This window comes from Tachyglossus aculeatus, chromosome 13, assembly GCF_015852505.1.
Source record: "Tachyglossus aculeatus isolate mTacAcu1 chromosome 13, mTacAcu1.pri, whole genome shotgun sequence".
Classification (NCBI taxonomy): Eukaryota; Metazoa; Chordata; class Mammalia; order Monotremata; family Tachyglossidae; genus Tachyglossus; species Tachyglossus aculeatus.
This window is the reverse complement of record NC_052078.1, coordinates 8301843-8323280: the sequence shown is the minus strand read 5'-3', so window position 1 is coordinate 8323280 and position 21438 is coordinate 8301843. Positions and strand designations below refer to the sequence as shown.

At 39.9% G+C, this 21438-nt stretch overlaps 1 protein-coding gene across 3 annotated transcripts in view; it reads right to left on the bottom strand.

Moving 5' to 3' along the window:
- Positions 1-21438, bottom strand: part of DNAJB6 (DnaJ heat shock protein family (Hsp40) member B6) — an 82021-nt gene that overhangs the window by 41353 nt on the left and 19230 nt on the right. For 2 of the 3 annotated variants that reach the window (XM_038755987.1, XM_038755985.1), the window contains exons 2-5: positions 18383-18476; positions 16441-16550; positions 9515-9574; positions 8901-9011 (exon numbers count right to left, since the gene is read on the bottom strand). In XM_038755987.1, the coding sequence (XP_038611915.1) occupies positions 8901-9011; positions 9515-9574; positions 16441-16550; positions 18383-18447 (346 nt within the window). In that variant the 5' untranslated portion in view covers positions 18448-18476. Of the gene's footprint in view, positions 1-4605; positions 5007-8900; positions 9012-9514; positions 9575-16440; positions 16551-18382; positions 18477-21438 lie in introns of those variants that run through there. The other variant, XM_038755986.1, reaches the window with a different exon arrangement.

Genomic DNA, 21438 nt, shown 5'->3' with positions numbered 1-21438 from the left:
TCACCTTGTAACCTCCCCAATGCTTTGCAATAGTAAGCACTTAATAAATGCCATCACTATTACTTTATTATTAGTTAAGGTTGTCATGGATCAGTATTAAATTTCATGAATACAGGAAGCTTCAACGTACTTCATCAGCTGTTTAAACTTTACAGCAACTTCTTTCAACTCCCAACTGCATTAGAGGATTAGTTTTGGATAAAGTAGCTCTCAAACGTGTAACATTCACTAATCTCCTAGAAACAATGACACAGGTATACTGGTCCTGCCTATGCTTGGCTGAAAACTAAATGAGAAGCAACACTGCCTAGTGGATAGATAAATCATCGGCTTGGGAGGCAGAAAGACCTGGGTTCTAATCCCAGCTCCACCCCTTGTCTGCTGTGTGACCTTGGGCAAGTCACGTAGCTTCTTTGTGCCTCAGTTACCTCTTCTGTAAAATGGGAATTAAGACTGTGAGCCCCATGTGAGACTCTGATTATTTTGTGTCCAACCTGATTATTTTGTCTCTACCCTAGCTCTTAGTACACTGCCTGGTACACAGTAAGCCCTTAAGTATCATTTAAAAAAAAAAAATGAAAGGTTTTGTTTTTCATATGCAATAGCATTCACTTTTGAAATTAAACTGTTTTCCACTCCTCGGCCAAAAAAAATTATTTTTATAAGGACATTAACCAAAACACTCGTCCGGATTACCATTCAAATTGCCCTTTACCCTTAATATTCTAACATCTCCCTATTAAAATTAATCTTTCATGAAAATATGTCAATTAAAGAGTAAATTGTAATGTCTATTCTGATAAATAAATCTACTCTTTGGGGTGGTACATTAATCATTAGGTAGGATACATAACATTTAAACAGTGGTACAGTGCAATTCTGTCTGGCCACAATGACTCACATGAAAGTTATGAAGGTCATTCACTCATGTGTACAAACAGTCTATATTATGTTACTGTGCACTATTATGTTTCCTATTTATAGTATACCTTTTCAAAAAAGTTTTTACAAATTTATATGCATTTCATTTAAATATATAGTTCGCTTAACTATAACACTCAGGCATGTGATGTGAAACATTTGTTTACATCTCTGAATAATAAACCTGCATTGCTTCTTGAGAGTCACTGAAAGTCCAGTAATTCAGTTTTTTAAATATATTTTTCAAATTGAAAATATGAGGGTAATTTGCATAAACTAAGAAACTATGTTTACTTATAAAAAATGCTCTGTAAGTGTCTAGACTAAGACATGGTCTAGTATAAATAAGTCCATGAAGTTTGGAAACCTTTTAAAGTTCCTCCAAAAATCCAATTGTTATGCAGTTACTTAAAGAATAATTCACTTTGACAATTGAGAAACATCCCACTCTTCAGGAGGTTTATGAATAACTCCTTTTGGATATGCTACTTATCCAAACAAGTGACCTGCTTTCTAATGCTGAAGTACTGGCCACCTCTGAAGATGAAAGGTTTAAGTACATGATTAGATTCCTATTATGAAGCAAAATAATGTCATAATGCTTATATTTCTACTTGCTCTATTTCAAGTGTTTTACAGTTACCAAAATGTGAGAGCTCAATGGTACGCAAGTATATCTATCACTAACTTTAAAAGGATAGTAGAATGCAAAACACCCCACACTGTACTTGAAATTTTAGCATATCCTATAACTTGGCAAAAAAATCATCCTTAAAAAAGTGATCTTTAATGACACATCTGCTGAAATTTTTACATTATTCTACCCAATAACATGTTACTACTGTATGAAATATATACTATATAGCATTTTATCTGCTTTGGGAAGCCAAATATCAATCCCAGAGGGTAAAAATATGCCAAAATGGAAAGGGCTGACCCAGTTCTATGCAAGGTCTCCTGTCTACAATTGAGAAAGAATACCAACACCTTATAACTAGACACTGCCGTTAAATTCTGTAACAAACAAACAAACAAACGAAAAAACACCCAGAAACCCATCCAGGTGATTTTATACTGTCTTCTAGAACATTTTGTTCTTAAAAGAGGATACCTGGAGTGGGAGCTTGGGGGCTGAGAGGAGTGAATTTAGATGAAACTGAGAACCCAAACATGCAGCAAAACCTAAGGGTGTGGCCATGAGTAATCCTAAAATTATAAGGCTGGCTTGCACAGATTTTTAAAAAAAGGGGGGGATTCTCTAAACTTAATTTTGCTCCAGGGATTCAGCTTTAAAACCACACAAAAACTTTTTCATAATTCTAAAATCAAATCCTTTCTTTGCATACTTTATGGAGAGGTGTCACTAGAATACTTCTGAAGTAAAAAAAAGTGACTTCATTTGCAATACCTCAACAAGGTTGCAATTTTATTATGTAATAATAAAATTTTATTACTTTGTGTGCACTGTGTACACAATAAGAGCTCAATAAATACAACTGAACAACAAGTATGGAATCATGGATTCAGTTGATAAGATCATGGGCAGCTAGTAAAAGGACATCACACACAATAGCAGAAGACCCTTGCTATGACAAGTTGGATTATAGTAGCATTGGACCGGACTAAGGAGGAATTCCTTTGGACTAATCCATTAGTATTTTAATGCAACCATTCCTGATGATTTGATGTGGTCCCTCTGTTTGGAGAATCTGGGCTTCCAATGACAATTACAATCAGTTGGGCTAGTACACAAGTTCCCACTGGAATTTGAATAGGATGATATGGAGAAATTAATCAATCAACTAGGGCAAAATCCACAATTTCTTGACAGATGACTGGGCATGATGAGGGGGGACTGTACCTGAGGGAAGGAATTAAGGGGATGAGGGAAACATTTAGGGTGTTCATTCCTTGTTGGTTTTCAATTTTAACAATGTAGTTGGCAAGACCTTTGGAGGGAAAAAGAGGTGAAAGGGGTTCTCAAGGCTTCAGGAGGGTAGTTAAAGGTCTGAAAGTCCTCAAACTTGTCACAAATAACTGAAGATTATAGGAAAGAAAGATGGCGATGAAAGCTGTAGTTACGGATAGTGAAAAAGAAAGAACACAATGGCAAGAAAAAGGCTAATAACATGGAGACGACTAAAGGAAAAGGAATGGTACACACCCTACAGAGATAGAAAGACTGCAGTGTGTTTTCTAATCCTATTCTCTCCCCATAAGCTTAGTTCAGTGTCCCATAAATGACTGATTAAACACAAAATTTGACTCGTCATCCCTAAAAGTACATTAAAATAAATAACATCTAGACAATATAATAGCCTTATGGTCAGTCTTCCCTTGCAGCCTGTTCTTGATCACTTCTGAAATGCAAACATGTTCCTTAAAGGCTAAAATGCTTCCTCAGAAATACAAATAAAAGTATGGTGGACTTCAGATTCAGAAGGATTAACATGACCTCCAGATGGTGCTTCTGGAACTCTTGTTAAATTAATTCATTCTATTTATTTATTTGGTGCCTCCTGTGTGCAAAGCACTGTACTAAGCACTTGTGAGTACAACGACATTCCCTGCCCACAACGAGCTCACAATCTAGAAGGGGAGACAGATGACCTGGATCTACAAGACATGTATGAAGAATATTTCTGTTCTAAAGATGACCATAGAGAAAACTGTATACACTGACAAAGAATTCAGACAAAAAGATAAGCACCCTACTGGAAAAGTGAACAGGTTTGAAATATGTTTTATCAAATGTACCATTAACTGTCTCTCTGCACTTCCCTTTACGTAGATACTGCTACATGAGAAATGAATTAGACAAAATCCAGGGAAGTATTATGCGACTGCTACTTAAAATATTTCATGAATACCCTTTGACTCTCCAATGGGTGTTTGAATTTTAGTGCAGATTTTTCTTTAAGAACATAATGCATTTCATTCACCTTTAAACAGTGTTTTAATTATTATTAATAATAATGTTGGTATTTATTAAGTGCTTTCTATGTGCCAGGCACTGTTCTAAGCAGTGGGGTAGATACAAGGTAATCGGGTTGTCCCACGTGGAGCTCACAGTCTTCATCCCCATTTTACAGATGAGGGAACTGAGGCCCAGAGAAGTGAAGTGACTTGCCCAAGGTCTCACCACTGACAAGTGGCAGGGCCGAGATTAGAACCATGACCTCTGACTCCCAAGCCCGGGCTCTTGCCACTAAGCCACGCTTCTTCTCTAAGTTTTAAGCGCAAAACTTCCCATTCTCTCAAAGTATTGATTTTTCACCAATTGCAATGATGAATAACTCTTCAGGCAATAAAGACTTCAGGCATTTGATTTAACTGTACACAGTCCCACATTAGAAAATGAGGGCACGGCATGTACAGTACTCTTTTATTAACACTGATTTTCCCATTATGTATGAAACAGTGCTTTAAAGGCCTAGGAAGGCTAGCCTTGTTTTTAGAAAACTAATGTGACTACCAAGTGATCTCACTGAACTGATGGAACAATGGGGGGAAGTCAGACACAAATGTTGCTCCTTGCTTCCAGGGTCTAAGATCACCCCTTTCAAAAAATGGGGAAAAAAATCCCAGCAATTCCTAGAAATGAGCATCCCTACCCCCAATTCTTTAGACTGCATTTATCACCCAGCAAGAAAAGAAGCATACGGCGCCCATGTTTTCCTTCAGTGTTTATTGTACATGCTGTCCTGCTCCATATTCTTCCTCACTCAATATATCTTCAATATCTTCACTGAGCTCTTCTGGGACCCCTTCACTCTGAACTTCCTCAATGAGATCTTCCTCACTGGACACAACCTCCAGTTCACTCGGCGCTTCCTCCAATCCTCGGCTGTGCACCTCACTTGACTCTTCTTCGCTAGAGATAACATCCAATTCCTCACTGAGCAATTCTTCAAACTCTGCGTGTTGACCCGGGCCACTGAGGTCTTCCTCAGTGGACACACTATCCAAATCCTCACTGGTCTCTTCACTGGGAATTTCTTCTAACCCTCTATAGATCGCCTCAAAACTCGGCTGCTCTAATGCCTCACTAGGTTCCAACTCCTCGCTGCGCAGTTCCTTGAATCCTGGTTGGATAAAAATGACTCATGATTAAATAGTAGCTCATGCCACTCACAAGCAACTCCCTTAGACAGACGGCAAGCCTATGCGTCACTCCTTCACACGGCCCTATTTTTCACCCCCCTGCCTTTCTTCACAATGCACCCCCACAGCTTCTGCAGTTTTCCCTTTTGTTTAGCCCTGTAGCTTGGGGAATTCACTCTACCCTTAGGACAGCTTGGATGAAAAGCCACTCTAAAACCTTAGTTACTGAGTTGGGAAAATTTTACACTGAATCGTTACACAAGTATATTATTATCAAATAATAATTATGGCACAAAATATTTCCACCCACAAATTATTTTTTAATTTTTTAATGATGCTGCATAAGCAGTAAGGGTTATTGCCATCCCATCCCAGGTGATTCATACTCTAACCACTTTTTTTTTCTAACTAGCAAAAGTATTTTGATCGCATCATGTCTAACCTGCATGGATTCCATGCCAAGTCATATAATTACAGCCTGAAAGGGACCCAAATACCCTGAATTACATTTTTTTCCCCTCTAAAGCCCTAGCACATTAATTCTCACATTACTCAGTATCCTTGAAGGTTAGGAGGTACAGGCATCATCCCCAATTTACAGATGAGGCGACAGATAGATGAGGTCACTCAGCAAGCCAATTTAAGAGGTGGGACTAGAATCCAGACTCCTGGATTCCTAGCCCCAGGCTCTCCCAATCTGACCACATTGTTTGGAGTTCATCTATGTAGGAATGCACCTGGATCAGCCCCCAAAGGAGGCTTTTACAACAGAGAACCTGTTTTAGGTTCAAGTTCTTCCTCACATCTCATGTATATGTTTCCTATCCCAAAGAGAAAGAGAAATAACTGTTCACCACAACCCAATCAATATTCCTTCATCCACATAGTTTCCACTCGCCTTTCTTTTCTCTGAACTAAATACTCCCCCTTCCCAAATTCCTTCAGTCTTTCTGCAAAAGGTCTACTTACTATCATTAATTTGGCTATCTTCTCAGAACCTTGACTTCTCCACCAATCATTTAAACTGAGGAGTCAAACTGGGTGAGATACTGTTGTAAAGCCGTCTAATGTAAACTTACATTTCTAACTTTGGGAACAAAATGGACTGTAAAGGGGAGATTTTTTAAAGTTTCCTTAGCATTACAGAGAATATCAAAGAGTGATGTTTTAATTTTAAACTCATGGCAAATCAAGACTTAAGAGATATTATGAAACGGAAGTCCACTGTTTGAGATGTAAATTACAAACCATAGATTTAACATTTGTCAAATGGAAGACATTAAAAACTACTCAGATTAAACAAAGTAAAACATCTCTATATCAAGCTGAAAATGTTCAACAATGTCTAAACTACACATAACACCAGAAGGACGAGCAAATACATATATGTAGAAGTCACCAATCGCACTCTTTCCCATTGTGAAAATCCTTAGTCCCTGAAAATGGAAGTCATCTAGAACACCTACAAGAACACACTGAAAAAGTGTCATTAAAAACGAAGGACCATTCTTCAACTAAGAAAAAAGGATTAAAAAAAGAGGAAGGATATTGATGATAGTTACCTTACTGAGACAGGTGCAGGTATGTTTTTAGTTCACTATAAAATTCAGTTACTCTGTTACACTGGACCCTTAGTTAGTGCAGAAAATTTTAGCTTGTGTTTTGTACCTAAAACTAGTCATTTAAAAAAAAACAAACCAGATATTGAACTCCTCATTTTAAGTGTCTTAATTACCTAAAGGTTTTCATTAAGAAATTCTGTGTTTTCAACATTCTATGTGATACCATATAGATGAAATAAAATCAAATGTTCTTTTCCTTCTATCATTCCCTTGTTCACTGTTGCTCAAACTCCAGAAAGGAAAACATTCACTGGAAGCTTTGAAATTATCTTTCTAGAAAGCATTCAGAGGGTGGAATAAAATTTTAGCCACTTTCTCCGTCTGTCTCTCCCTTCCTACTCTTCCCCTCCACACCACCCGCCTCCCCCCAAAAATCAAATATATAGTTAAATAATAACTGGGCAGGAAGGGATAGAAATCATCTGTCACTATACAGGACAATGACTATACCTTCCCAATCAGAAGATATTGGAATATTTACAAGAGAATGTTGGGTCTTTCTCACATTGTCACCAAGTATTATACGTTATGCACAACACTGAGGAATTTCCTCTTTACTTTTTTTGTATTCAGAGTGAAGCAACAGTCTGCACAGCTGTGGGAAAAGACCAAATACACTCCTGTATGCTGTTTTCCTTCCTTCTGCTAGGAGTTTAATTTGTGCTTTCAGGAGAGTAAAAATGAAACTACTCCCCAGCTGCCAAGTGGCCTAAATTGAAGAGTTGCATTCAAAAAAGTGCCCCAAATCCCCCACCCTACTACCTACCAGATATGGCAATGCTGCTTTAATGTTCTAATTCCTCTTCATCCCTATGGTACGGCAGAGGCTTTGTTAGTCTGCTCTGTATTCTTTTCATCTAAAGGCAGACTGTTGTTCTTCGTTCCCCCCATTCTGATATGTTCCAGATGTTGCCCACTGTCCCCAGTCTCCAAGAAGGGAGGGGGGAAAAACACCAAACGTGCTTCCCTATGGGCAGGGAATGTGTCTGCCAACTTTGTTGTATTGTACTCTCTCACGTGCTTAGTAGAGGGCTCTGCACAAAGTAAGTGCTCACTAAATACCACAGATTGATTCAGTGAGCCACAAATAAAAAATGTCCAATCTGACTGCACAATATATTTGCTCAGTGCATTCTGATGGCTGACAGTTCCATAAGCCAAGCAAAACTGTAACAGCACCATCTTGACCAGTATCAGGTATGTCTAGAAGTATGGGTGATAAAGACACTGCTTACTACTTCTGGGCAAATACTATTATCTAAGCTGTTGGGGAGAAAACCTATTTTTTTTCCCACTTTCTCTTCCAGTGTAAAAGCAGCAACAAATGTTACAATATGTTTTGCTACTTTTAACACTGTCACATTTCAATCCATCAGTGGTATTTACTGAGCACTACTGTGTGCACAGCACTGTACTAATCGCTTGGGAAGTACAAGTCGGCAACATATAGAAACAGTCCCTACCCACCAATGGGCTGACAGTCTAGAAGAGATGAGCAAGCTGAGGAGGATGAGAGCTGAGAATGCCTTTAAGCCATTGTTAAGGAATTTGAGTATTTTTACAATAAGGAATACAGTTTGAAAGCAGTGGGGAAGGAGCCATCAGAGAATGAGCAGGGGAAGATAATGGTTAGGGAAGGAAGAAGGTAGGGGGCATGTGTTTTAATATGGTATGAAGGGATGGGGTGTGAGTTGCCTGGGATAGATTTGAAAAAAAACTTACAATGAATTACTTCAATTTCAACCTCCCCATCTTCCTTTTGTACATAATAGAACTCACAGGACTTTTGGTAGCACATTTAAGACAAGGAACATGTCCATAAGTCACACAGATATTTCCTCTGAACAAAGAGTAGGCTATAACAGGGATATCTAGCCTATTATATGAGCAAATACTCAAGAAGATGTTTTCCAAATAAGATTCAACATAAGTAGCACCCAGCATCTGAATTCTTAAAGTATCCCCTTATGAAATTGGGAGGGGGGGGGGGGGGGGGGGGGGCGAAAAGAAGTGTAAGATGAAAAAGTTGTGAATTATTAAAAATATAAAATCTAATAAGCTCAAATTTGAAAACAAGGCAATTTAGGATTAGAGGAAAAACACAGCAGGCTAAAATAGGGACGATAAAATTCTTTACTGGTGCTGGAATTCTGTAAATTTAAATAACCCAATTAGATACAAGCCCGGTATAGCCATATAAAAATGTACTAATATGCATCATGCAAGGTCATAACAACATGGACAATATCTTACCAAAGAAGTCAAATGAGAATGGGTCTCTTCCACCAAAAAACTCCCTGAAGACATCATTCGGGTTACGGAATGTGAATCCACATTCAAACTCGTTGTTAAAAAGGTTTCCACCTAAAGAAATAATTCAAAATGATTGGTATTTCACATCTGCAGCCTTCTGATTAAATTATTTAAATCAAATTACAGATTAAAGTAAATGAAATTATTAGGAGAATACAAACACCTAATTTTAGGAATTCCCTCTTTCTCCTTCTGTACACTCCATAAAAACCCATTATTTGCTTGAGCTCAGAACACCTACACACTGGATATTGGTACATCTTAAGTATGAAAAAATATCTGAACTTTTAGAGGGAATATGATTCACATATTTAATTCCAGGATATCCAAAGATTTCTAAAATGTTATTCTTTCCTTCCCAAAAGTAGCACAAATATAGTGGAATGATTTTCTTCCTTAAAATAAATTCTGAAGAGCTGCATGTAGGTAGATATTCTACAAATGTCTAGTAACTACATGTTTTTGAGTAATCAAATAATTATTGTAAAATTTTACTGACACACAATGTTTCTCAGCAAGCATCCTTGAAATGTTTGTGTGAAATATATACATACCTCCACCTCCTCCATTTAATCCTTCTTTTCCATATCTGTCATAGATATCACGTTTCTTAGCTAAAATGAGGAAAAAAAATCAATAAAGCTATATTCCTTCTCTTTTGAATTGGATAGAAATGCTATCTTTTTTCAACTTTTTAGAAACAACACTGACTCACTCTTAAGACTCACAAGACTCACTCTCCAATACCTGGTTTCAAAATATTTTGTTACAGGAGAGAATGCACATCCCTTCCCTGAAGAGCTTTTCAGAATGAAATTTAAAAAAAAAATACAAATAAAGGGAATGGTTGTAGAAAACTGGCTTTTAAAGCATCCATGTGGATCCCGTTCTGTAAAATAAAGACACTCCAAATTACCAGTCAATTGAAGAGATTAAATTATAATCCTGAGATACTTTACACAATATGGACTGAATAATTCACTCGCCCTCAATGCCTCTTACAAGACTCTCAGGTGACAGAACTAGTCCATCTCAGAAAATTGTGCATCAAAGTATCTTGATGATCACTTATTCCCAACCAATCCTCCCACTCCAGCATTTAGGCATGTCAAAGGGTAGTTTTGACCTTCCAACTCAAAGTTAATACAGCTTTCACAGGGAGGATCTCTCAAGGCAGTTTTGAAACATCTCAGGGGAGCTGGGAAGAGGCTGAGAGAAAAGGGAGCACTAACGTTGGGGAAAAAAATAATTCTTACAGAGGAAGAGATGCACACGAGTCTCTAGACTGTAAATTCATTGTGGGCAGGGAACATGCAAACCAACTCTGTTATACTGTTCTCTCCCAAGCATTCAGTAAATATGACTAAGCCACAACAGGAGCACTGGGAACTACAGGAAGAGAATAGAATGGCAGAGAGGTATCATAAGAGAATGAGAACTTCAGGAAGAGAGGAAAAAATTTGGCAAGATTGTGAAAAGATGAATAGCATGTAACTAGAAACATCGGGTCAAAAACCAGGATCAAAATTAGGGTAAGTCGAAAGGAATCAATGGTAGGGTCAAACAAAACAAAAACTCAGAATGTACTTATTTTTCACACAGTAGGACTATATGGGTCATCTAACACTACATCTCAGCATCCTGGTTATCTGGATTGTGAAATGCTCAACACTATAATTTATAGTTGAATCAGTGAATGCCAGCCACTTGTTTTGTTGTCTGTCCCCCCCTTTTAGACTGTGAGCCCATTGCTGGGTAGGGATCGTCTCTATCTGTTGCCGAATTGTACTTTCCTAGCACTTAGTAGTGTGCTCTGCACACAGTAAGCGTTCAATAAATACGACTGATTGAATGAATGAATGAATGTTTTTTGCACTGAAGACACAGGATATTTGTGTCTGTGGCTGGCAGATTCTTGTGTTCACAACTAGGAGAGATGAACAGGACAAGGAACGGAAGTATTCTGAGGAGTTCAGAGAATTACCCAGCTGTTCCCCTGGTTCAAGTCCAAGAGTGATCTGTACCAAATCACAGCAACTAAATCCTGACTGTGGGGGCAAAGGACAAAGGAAGACATCCTGGAACTAACCTAGGACCAGTACGGACTCGAAAACGAGCAACTGTTTAATACATTACATTCTACTGTCTTGCCAGGCAGAAGACAAGAAGTAGAGTTAGAAAGTGGAACAGCCAATCCAAATCTCAAGGGCTCAGGAGCAAGAATTTGTGCTCATCTACTACCTTTCAAGAACTACTTAGAGGGCTGCTTTGGGGCACCTTGATATCCTGCTTTCTGGCAGCTCATTTGTCACTGAGGTAAACTTCTCACACCCAGTTCCTGAAAAACCTCATGTTTAAGGAAAATTCATCTTGTAACGCTCAACACATCCAACACACACACACAATGTGCATACACACACATATTAAAATTTTAAAAAAATCATATTTATTAAGCATTTACTATGTCCAGAGTACTAAGTACTTGGGAGAGTATCATATAACAGAATTAGCAGACAAGTTCCCTGCCCGTATAAACAAATGGTTTCTTCCAACATCACATCATGATGTTTCCCAACAGGCTTGAACTATCAGACAAGCATTCCTTAATTCCCTAAAAGTGGTCTAACACATAGTGAAATCATGCGCTTCGGCAGAGCTGAGTGTCCCGGGACTTGATTCAGTAAGTACAGCTGGCTGATCTCCCAGGTATATAGCCCAACCACCAAGGCATCATTTGCATGACTTTCGGCCTTCAGTTTCATTTATGGGCATATCTTCCATTCCCCATTACTTAAGCACTAAATCATGTACATATCTCCCTTTCTTCCTTCTTCTGATTTTTAATTCATTTCAGTGTCTGTCTCCCTGCAAGTCTGTAAAATCCTCAAGGGCAGGACTGGTGTCCACTAATAATAATAATAATGGCATTTATTAAGTGCTTACTATGTGCAAAGCACTGTTCTAAGCGCCGGGGAGGTTACAAGGTGATCAGGTTGTCCCACGGGGGGCTCACAGTCCTAATCCATTTTACAGATGCGGTAACGTGAACAGAGAAGTGAAGTGATTTGCCCAAAGTCACACAGCTGACAATTGGCAGAGCTGGGATTTGAACCCATGAGCTCCAAAGCCCGCGCTCTTTCCACTGAGTCATGCTGCTTTTCCTGTAAGCAAAGATGTAATGAAGTTTTCTATTGACTAACGGCCCTTAATGTATTTCTACAATGCATTTGCCTGACTCTCTTGGACATTCAGAGTCAACTTTCACGACCTAATCGAAGGGGTTCCCTTTTATGTCCTAATTTTAAATATGCAATAATGAGAATGGTTACTATATAACCGCTTGCTCAGCTAAGCAGTTTGAAGAATGCTCTTATGATGACCTGTCAATTTCCCTCTCAGCAAGTTAGTCTTAGTGATTTATATTTAAAATAAATTTGTTTGAAAAACCTCTTCCATACCATTCGGGTTTTGGTAGTCCTTGCGGAAGACATTTTGACAGTTAAAATGTACCGTTTCAAACTCCCATGGGTTTTCTGTAAATACATTTTATAACATTTGAAAACTGTTCTTAAACACTTAACCTAGTGCAATTCCATGGATTAACCATGATAATTCAGGTTGACACAGAAGGTGATTTTTAGACAGACCTGAGACACAGTTTTAAAAGGGGGGCTTGAGTATTTTATTACGTGGTACTACAATAATGCAAAATGTTACAGAACTCTGCTCTGGGGTCCATGTGCAACTGGGAGCCCCAGCCCCTTCTCAGTTTATGAATTGGGATTCATTCATTCATTCATATTTATTAAGCGCTTACTGCGTGCAGAGCACTGTACTAAGCACTTGGGAAGTACAAGTTGGCAACAAAAAGAGACGGTCCCTACCGAACAGCAGGCTCACAGTCTAGAAGGGGGAGACAGACAACAAAACATATTAACAAAATAAAATAAACAGAATAGTAAATATGTACAAGTAAAATAAACAGAGTAAAAAAATCTGTACAAACATATACACAGGTGCTGTGGGCAGGGGAAGGAGGTAGGGCGGGGGGGATGGGGAGAGGAAGGAGGGGGCTCAGTCAGGGAAGGCCTACTGGAGGAGATGAGCTCTCAGTAGGGCTTTGAAGGGAGGAAGAAAGCTAGCTTGGCGGATGTGCGGAGGGAGGGCATTCCAGGCCAGGGGGAGGACGTGGGCCGACAGCAGGACAGGCGAGAACAAGGCACAGTGAGGAGGTTAGCGGCAGAGGAGAGGAGGGTGCAGGCTGGGCTGTAGAAGGAAAGAAGGGAGGGGAGGTAGGAGGGGGCGAAGTGATGGAGAGCCCTGAAGCCAAGAGTGAGGAGTTTTTGCCTGATGCGTAGGTTGACTGGTAGCCACTGGAGATTTTTGAGGAGGGGAGTAACATGCCCAGAGCGTTTCTGCACTAAGATGATCCAGGCAGCAGCATGAAGTACAGATTGAAGTGGGGAGAGACAGGAGGATGAGAGATCAGAGAGGAGACTGATGCAATAATCCAGTCGGGATAGGATGAGAGACTGAACCAGCAGGGTAGCGGTTTGGATGGAGAGGAAAGGGCGGGATGATGTGGGCAGGTGGGAGGGATGGCAAAGGTTTGAGGATGATGAGGGGAAGAGACAAGGCGAAACAAGTGTGGGACGAGCACTCTAAAGACCCAGAGATTTTAAGTGCACGCCGACATTGGGAGCTACCTAGGCTCTCTGTAGCCAGCTTCCTGATGCCATGCCCCGAAACTTTGGTTCAGGAAGTTTCAGAGAGCCTGTACACAGTACTTTGTGGAATGTAGTCACCCCCTTCATAATCCTGCAGATGGGCTCTGTTACTGTGTAGAACTGGCTCCCTCAGATCCTAGGAACCCAGAGGCACCCATCCTAGCTGCCTCATAGCTGCATTTCTGATCCATCAGTGGCAGGAAGACAAATAGCCCTAAAAGCACACTCCCAAACCCACTACCAAAAAGACAACTGAAAGGATCCCTCAAAGTTTCCACTGGCACAAGCATCAGGAACAACATGGAGAAAGACAGCCTCAGCCTAATATGCAGAGCACTATAAAAATGAATAGACTAACTTTCTGGGAAATGTGGATTAACTATTCCCACAGGATATACAGCATGTGGAGTTTAGGGAAATATTATTCAAATTCTGAAAATAAACTTCACTATAAGACAATCTTGCTAGAGTCAGAAAATTAATTCAAAATGGTTTATCCTATCTCTATGAGAATATAGTTGATAGGCCAACAAATGCAAAGACAGCAAAAGCTGAAATACAAAACAACCTGGAATTGTATGCAAAATTAAAGTACTTTAACACTTTAAAGCTAAAATTCTGGCTGCTCCATGCTTTACCAGTTCAAAGATTTAACATTCATTGTTTGAATGTAATTTCAACTCCATGAATTTCAGGATATTTAGATTGGTCTATAATTTCCTATTAACAGCACAGATGAGATGGCACATAAACAATTTGGAAATTTCTTTCAGTTCTGACCTGTACAGGAATGAGTCATGGAAATTAAGGTCTTTATTTTTTTTTTCCAAGCTGTCCCCTTCACCAAGATGGTAACATGACAAATATAGCACTGCCAGAAAGAGCACTTTACAAACATTTGCAACACACACTGCATCACAGCCCCATACGCGTGGCTCAGTGGAAAGAGCCCAGGCTTGGGAATCAGAGGTCGTGGGTTCTAATCCCGGCTCCGCCACATATCTGCTGTGTGACTTGAGCAAATCACTTCACTTCTCTGGGCCTCAGTTCCCTCATCTGTAAAATGGGGATGAAGACGGTGAGCCCCACGTGGGACAACCTGATCACCTTGTATTCCCCCGCAGCGCTTAGATCACTGCTTCGCACATAGTAAGCGCTTAACAAATGCCATCATTATAGAGAAGCAGCATGGTTTAGTGGCAAGAGCCCGGGCTTGGGAACCAGTGGTCGTGGGTTCTAATCCCAGCTCCACCGCTTGTTTGCTGTGTGACCTTGGGCAAGTCACGTAACTTCTCTGGGCCTCAGTTGCCTCATCTGTAAAATGGGGATTAAGATTGTGAGCCCCACGTGGGACAACGTACTTACCTTGTATTTACCTCAGTGCAGTGCTTGGCACATAGTAAATGCTTAACAAATACCATAATTATTATTATTATCATAAACCCAGAAGACAGTCCAACTTGCTCTACTAACAAAGAGAAAACTCTCTTCTGATAGCGCCTTTAGAAAAAGCCCTTACAAGAGTTGGCCACTGAATGACTTCCTCAAAAAAAAATTAAATTAAATTCTGAAAATGCACCCAATGAACTTGCTTGCAGCTTTCATCATAAACTCTAGGGGAGGGAGAACTCAACAGCTTCATCCAGCTGGCTGGTTGTTCCAGAAAGGACTTTTATAACCAAACAATTAAAGAACTACAAAACAAACACTGTAAAAACAAGCTGGAATGAGGCAGAAGTGGAGACAGAGAGAGAAATTGAAAAAAAAAAAAACAAACTTCTGTGCTTGAGGTAAGCAACCTAAGACTGGAAACAAATCAATGGTATTTACTGAGCACTAAACTGTATGCAAAACACTGTAATAAAGCACAATACAACAGAGTTGGTAGATGCAATCCCAAACCCTGCCCTCAGGAGTTTATAGTCTACTTGTGGTCAGATGATTAATCTATTTCTAGCTGTGTCTTTCAGACTGCAATTAAAAGCCTGACTAGAATTTGAAGGCATGTTACAAAACACTGAAAATTTCTCACACCAAATGGGTTATTTTCTTCTAGAAGCTGCTTTAATGTGTCTATTAAATAGGTACAGGCCTTCTTATCTGCTTAAGGTTTAGGGGTACCCAAAACTTTTTAATCCTTCCAAATGTTAGTTAGTTGGGTCCAGTTTCACACGAGACTTGAGTTCTAACAGTGTTATCGCTGACTCACTGAAGGGTGTCAAACTACCTTCTCTTCTTTAGAAGTAAGCCCCACACATAATTTGCTGAGGTATCAATCACTCACTGACATTAATCTTTACTCTCTAGACTGACTGAATTTAGTAAATGGAATTTTTTTTAAAAAAAGAGAACCTAAAAACCAAATAGCCTATGCCATTGTCCATTATTAGTTCTTCAAATTCTGGGAATAGCAGGCATTGTTTTTAAATTGTCAGCTATCATCAGACAATCCGTGTTAGGGCCAGCTGTTCTAGGCCACTCACAGCTACTACTGTCACGTCTGTGGGAGCCGTACCACACAATAAAATTATTTCTGGCTTGCTGCCACATTAAGTCCAAGCTCTCAGCCTGTATAAGTTTGAAAGACCTAAAGCAGCACTTTATCTCACTGTGGCCCCAAAAATCCATCTGGAGGGAAAAAAAAATACACCACACACTTTGCTGGCACTTGGAATGATAATACTGCCTACCTTTTCTATCACAAATAGTCAATTATCCACTCAGTGTGCTGGGCACAAATTAGTATTACTTACCATCTGATAACACCTCATATGCCTCTGCTACTTGTTTGAATCTCCTCTCTGCTGCTTCTTTATTATCAGGATTTTTGTCAGGATGCCACTTGAGAGCCAATTTACGGTATCTGGAAGAGACCCACATTCGATATGATGAACCACAATTTTCCCTGACACCTAAAATCAACTGTAATATTAACATGCAAATGGCCTGTAAATTTGAGTATGGGAGGGGAGAGGAAGAAAGGAGGACTGTTTGAGTAGAGGTGAAAACCACTGAAGCCCTCCGTCTCTAAGCCCGCAGTTCCCCCATTTGCCTTCCCTTCTGCGTTGCATAGGCACTGGATATTAATTTATTTATAAATTAATTTAATGGCTGCCCCCACCCCGCAAACAGTAACCTTCTTGTAGGCAGGAAACGTGTCAACCATGTGCTATATTGTACCCTCCCAAGCACTTAGTACAGTGTTCTGCACATAGTAAGCACTCCATACAATTGACTGTCAGTCAGTGTGAGCCCCCTATGTAATAGGTACCCTGTTTAATTCCCACCTCAGTATTCGTTCCCAGTGCTAATGACAGTGCTCTGTGGCACTTCTATTATTACTTCTATTATTATTAGTTGTAGGCATTTCTATTATTACTACTACTACTACCACCACCACCACCACCATATGTAAACATGTGGTTCTTGGAGGGCGGTTCAGAGACCAGGCTTAGCAGCACGTTACCTACCTAATAGAGAGTTGCACATTCAGAGTCTTAGACCACCAATATTAGGCAACAGGTCATCAATTTTGCTCTTCTGGGAAACTTGACTAAAGAGTTTCAGTTAGATATAATGCCATGTGCTAGGAACCAGCTCAGGAATTTAATCTGGCAGAGGGCTGATCAGAATATACATACCATATTTGCGATACCCCATCTATGGAGAACAATACTTGCTAGGAAACAAATGAATATGATTTTCCTATAGCATTGTTTCAGTTTTTAATAGCGTATTAATTTGTCAATGTCTACATAATTTCTAATTATTTTCCTTACTGTCTGAACGCCACAGTCTGCAGAATTAGGAAAAATCTCATTGATTCTGTATTCACTGACTTAAAATAGCATGAACTTTGAAGTGAATACTATTATTCCTAAGCATTAGATAGTTTCTTATTAAAGCTGTCCATTTAATTTAAAACACGAATACTAAATAGTCTGCAGTCTGAAGATGTCTTGCAGGTAGGATGAATACCTGTAAATTGTGCAGTAACAGCACAAACCAGCCTTGAGTTAAAACACCTAATTAACGTCAAAAGAGTAGAATACACCTGAAACAAATGACCTCTCTTCTCCTCCTCCCTACCTAAAGTAATTGGAAGGATTCCAGTTTCTTGTTTTCAAAAATCACACTTATTGGCGCTCTGTTCTCTTGCAATTAAATGATCTAACTATCCAATAACTCCTTTAAATAGAGTTTGCTTTACTGGTACTCTGAATTTCCAATTAAGATTGTGCAACATAATATGCTCCCACTTTTTCCATCCAGTAAACACTGAACAAAACTGTGAAACACAATGCTTTGGGTTCCCTTGACAAAAATCTTATTTCTCCCCCCACCCAAGAGACATCTCCCTCTTGAAGGTGGCAAGAAGTGTTAAGACTGTCACTCTCCATTGAGCACTGCATCTGCTATATTTGAGATGTCAAAACCAGATTTTGGGAACCATCAGCCCACTGGTCAGACTTTTGTACTAAGTTTTGTCCCTTTACCCTCTTTTCAAGACACCTGCCATGCCTATCTGTCCTGTTGGTTCCACTGTCAACTTCATAACCAGAAGTTGCTTTTAAGTGCTGAATTATTTCAAAAGAAAACAATCATACTATATTGAAATCACCCTAGTGTTTGCCACCTTAATGCTGACATCTTCTGATAAATTCCTTATCTTAAGAAAATAAAATGAATACTTACGCCTTTTTAATGTCCTCAGCTGAGGCATGTCTCTGCACTCCTAGTACTTCATAGTAATCCACCATTTTTTAATAGTTTGTGGCAATGGCAAGTCCTGAAATTAAAAACCATTTATTAATGACAAGCTCCTAATTTCAGTGATCAACATAAAAAAAATCCTCCTGCTCCCTACATTACATAGTGATAATTAGATGGGTGTAAACTGCTTGAGGAATCTGTGCTTGTGAGGGAAGAAGGGAGGTTCAAAATGCAAGAGGAGGGGCAGCATTTTATCCCTTTTGCTAGTTCTGATCAATGTTACTTACTGAGCACCTAGTGGGTACCATGCACTTGGGAGATACACCAGAGCAAAACACATTCCCTACCTTTGAGTTTGCAATCTGGGGGGGGGGGGGGGGGGGGGAGATGGGGAGTTTCCTTTGTACAGCAGGAACAGGAGAAAAAAAAGGATATGACAGGTAATAGCACAAGTCAAGATGACTAATGGACTATGCACTTAACTATACAAGACTGCTGAGAATGGATATAAAATAACTAATGCTAAGGGTGGTGGAAGGTAGGATTTCAGTTGGGTTTTAAAGGCAGAGAGAATTGTGGTCTGACATATAGAAATGGAGAAAACGTATCACACAAGAGGGTGGGCTTTTACCACACTCCAGTTTCCCCAAAACTTTCAATTTCCAAGAAGCCTCAGCTTCAGAACTGTGCTAATACTGGAGATTTGTGGGAATTGACTGGTTAAGGTTTTTAAATAGTTTAGTAAGTCAAAGCTGGGCCACTGAAGTTTCAACCATTTTAAATCTTCCCATACCATCAGAACCCTGGTGGCAAATAAAATGCTCCTCCTTGCTAGCTACCAGACTACTCTCTGATCTCTCCTGACACTGCCAATTCCTGGCACATTTTGGGGAAGAGAATAATAATTTTGGTATTTAAGCACTTACTGTGTGTCAGGTACTGTACTAAGCACTGGGGTGGATATAAGCAAATCAGGTTAGACAGTTCCAATCCCCATTTCACAGATGAGCAAATTGAAGCACAGAGAAGTGAAGTAAGTTGCCCAAGGTCACACAACAGACTAGAACTCACAACCTTCTGAGTCCCAGGCTTGTGCTCTATCCACTATGCCACGATGCTTCCCATAATGGCTTATCGAGAATTCAACTGAGTCTGAAAGGCAGACCCACAGTGAGATTACCAAAGGACAGACTTCTACTGCACCATGAAGCCCGAGCCACCCCATTCAGGGCCTCAACCAACAGTAGCCTTGGTCACCTATGATAATATTTCTCAAATACAGTCTTCTGATTTTTTTTTGGTGGCCTGATGAAAATCAAAATAATAAATGTTCTCATGGAAAATGTATTACTCGAAACTAATAATTAGTCTAATTATAAGCCTAATTTTAAAGAGATGCAAACACAGACAACGATTGCTTGAGAATCACTAATCTAAAACCTCACAAAATATCTTGCTGTTGTCCATGCTGTCTTAAGCCGTTTATGTCCTCACTTCTTTTTCCGGCTCCTCCCAAAGGTTTTGTCCCGTTTCCCGTCAACTTCCCCACTTCTGACTTGCTTCTTCCCACTGTCATCAGAATGGATGGAGAAGACAGAAGTGTGGCCCAACCCCAACAGGCAGCATTTCTTCCCCACCCAAAAATCTGCTTCAGAATATTTTCCCGTCTTGGACCAGCCTACCTCTGTTTTACATTAGCCAGATCACCCGGCTGTCAACCCCAGTTTGGCTAGGCTGAACTGGGTTATGTAAGTCAGGTCTGGCAGCTGAAATTCCAGGGCCCAACCTTATTCTTGTCAGGATGGAGTTCTCAATACACAGCTCCCATGTCCACCTTCTTCTGGCTGATGGATTCATCTTTGCACAGGTCTAACAAAAATCATATATTTTGGCTAAGCTCCTGAAGCAGACATCTCATTGGTCTTTCTCCCCCATTCCTCAGCTTCTCCCTTTTCCACCCCATCCAATTTCTACTGTATTTTAACATAAAGATCTTCTTATAACAATCATCACACATTTTCCACTTCTCCCAACCTTTCACTGTCTTCCTGTCCCTCCACATCAAGCATTCACACTCAACCTCAAGGCTTTCCACCAACTCAATCGGCAGTATTTGAGCACTACTATGGGCAGTAGTACCAGCACTTGGGAGAGTACAACAAAGTTAGTAGACATAATGCCTGCCCTAATCCCCATCTCGCTCTCTTCTTTCCTCTCAAGCTAACCTCCTAACTGAACTTCACTCTCACCTACCCCATCTCCATCCCCTTTGCCAGTGCTGTCCCCCAACAGTTGTTCCCACACTCAAAGCCCTCCTAAAAATCCCATCTCCTTCCAACAAGACTTCCCCAATTCATTCATTCAACTGCATTTATTGAGTGCTTACTGTGTGTAAAGCACCGTACTAAGCACTTGGGAAGTACAAGTCGGCAACATATAGAGACGGTCCCTACCCAACAACCACACCTCATGTCATACAAACAACAGCCCTATGGTACTTTCTGTACTTGGGACTATCTTCAGCATTTGTATACGTGTCATTCAATTATTTTATTTCTAAACATTTTTATACCTGCTTCCCCCACTACAGTGTAAGCTTCTTGTGGGCAGGGATCATGTCTGCTAATTCTAGTACTCTCTCTCAAGGGTTTAAGTATAGTGTTCTACCCAGAACAGGTGCTCAATACATACTAACCAGAATGTGTCACTTCTGCTTTGTAGTTCCCAAGCACTTATTTAACACAATGTCTAGCACCCCAAGGGCATTTCATAAATGCTGTGACTATTACTATTCCTACGTCTTACTGGGAATTGTAACTTGCTCATTAGGAGAACTGCTAGGCATCTTTACAGTTATCACCACCTATGCACAAATACCACAGATGGCAGGAGCAAATCCATCAGTGAGGGCTGAGTCAAACATAACAAGCCAAGGTCCACCTGAGACCTGAAAAACTAGAGTAGTATAAAAAGGCTCATATACCTTACTGCCTCTTCTGCTCATAGAAAAGAAGGAAATGTCTGTGCTACTGCACCTA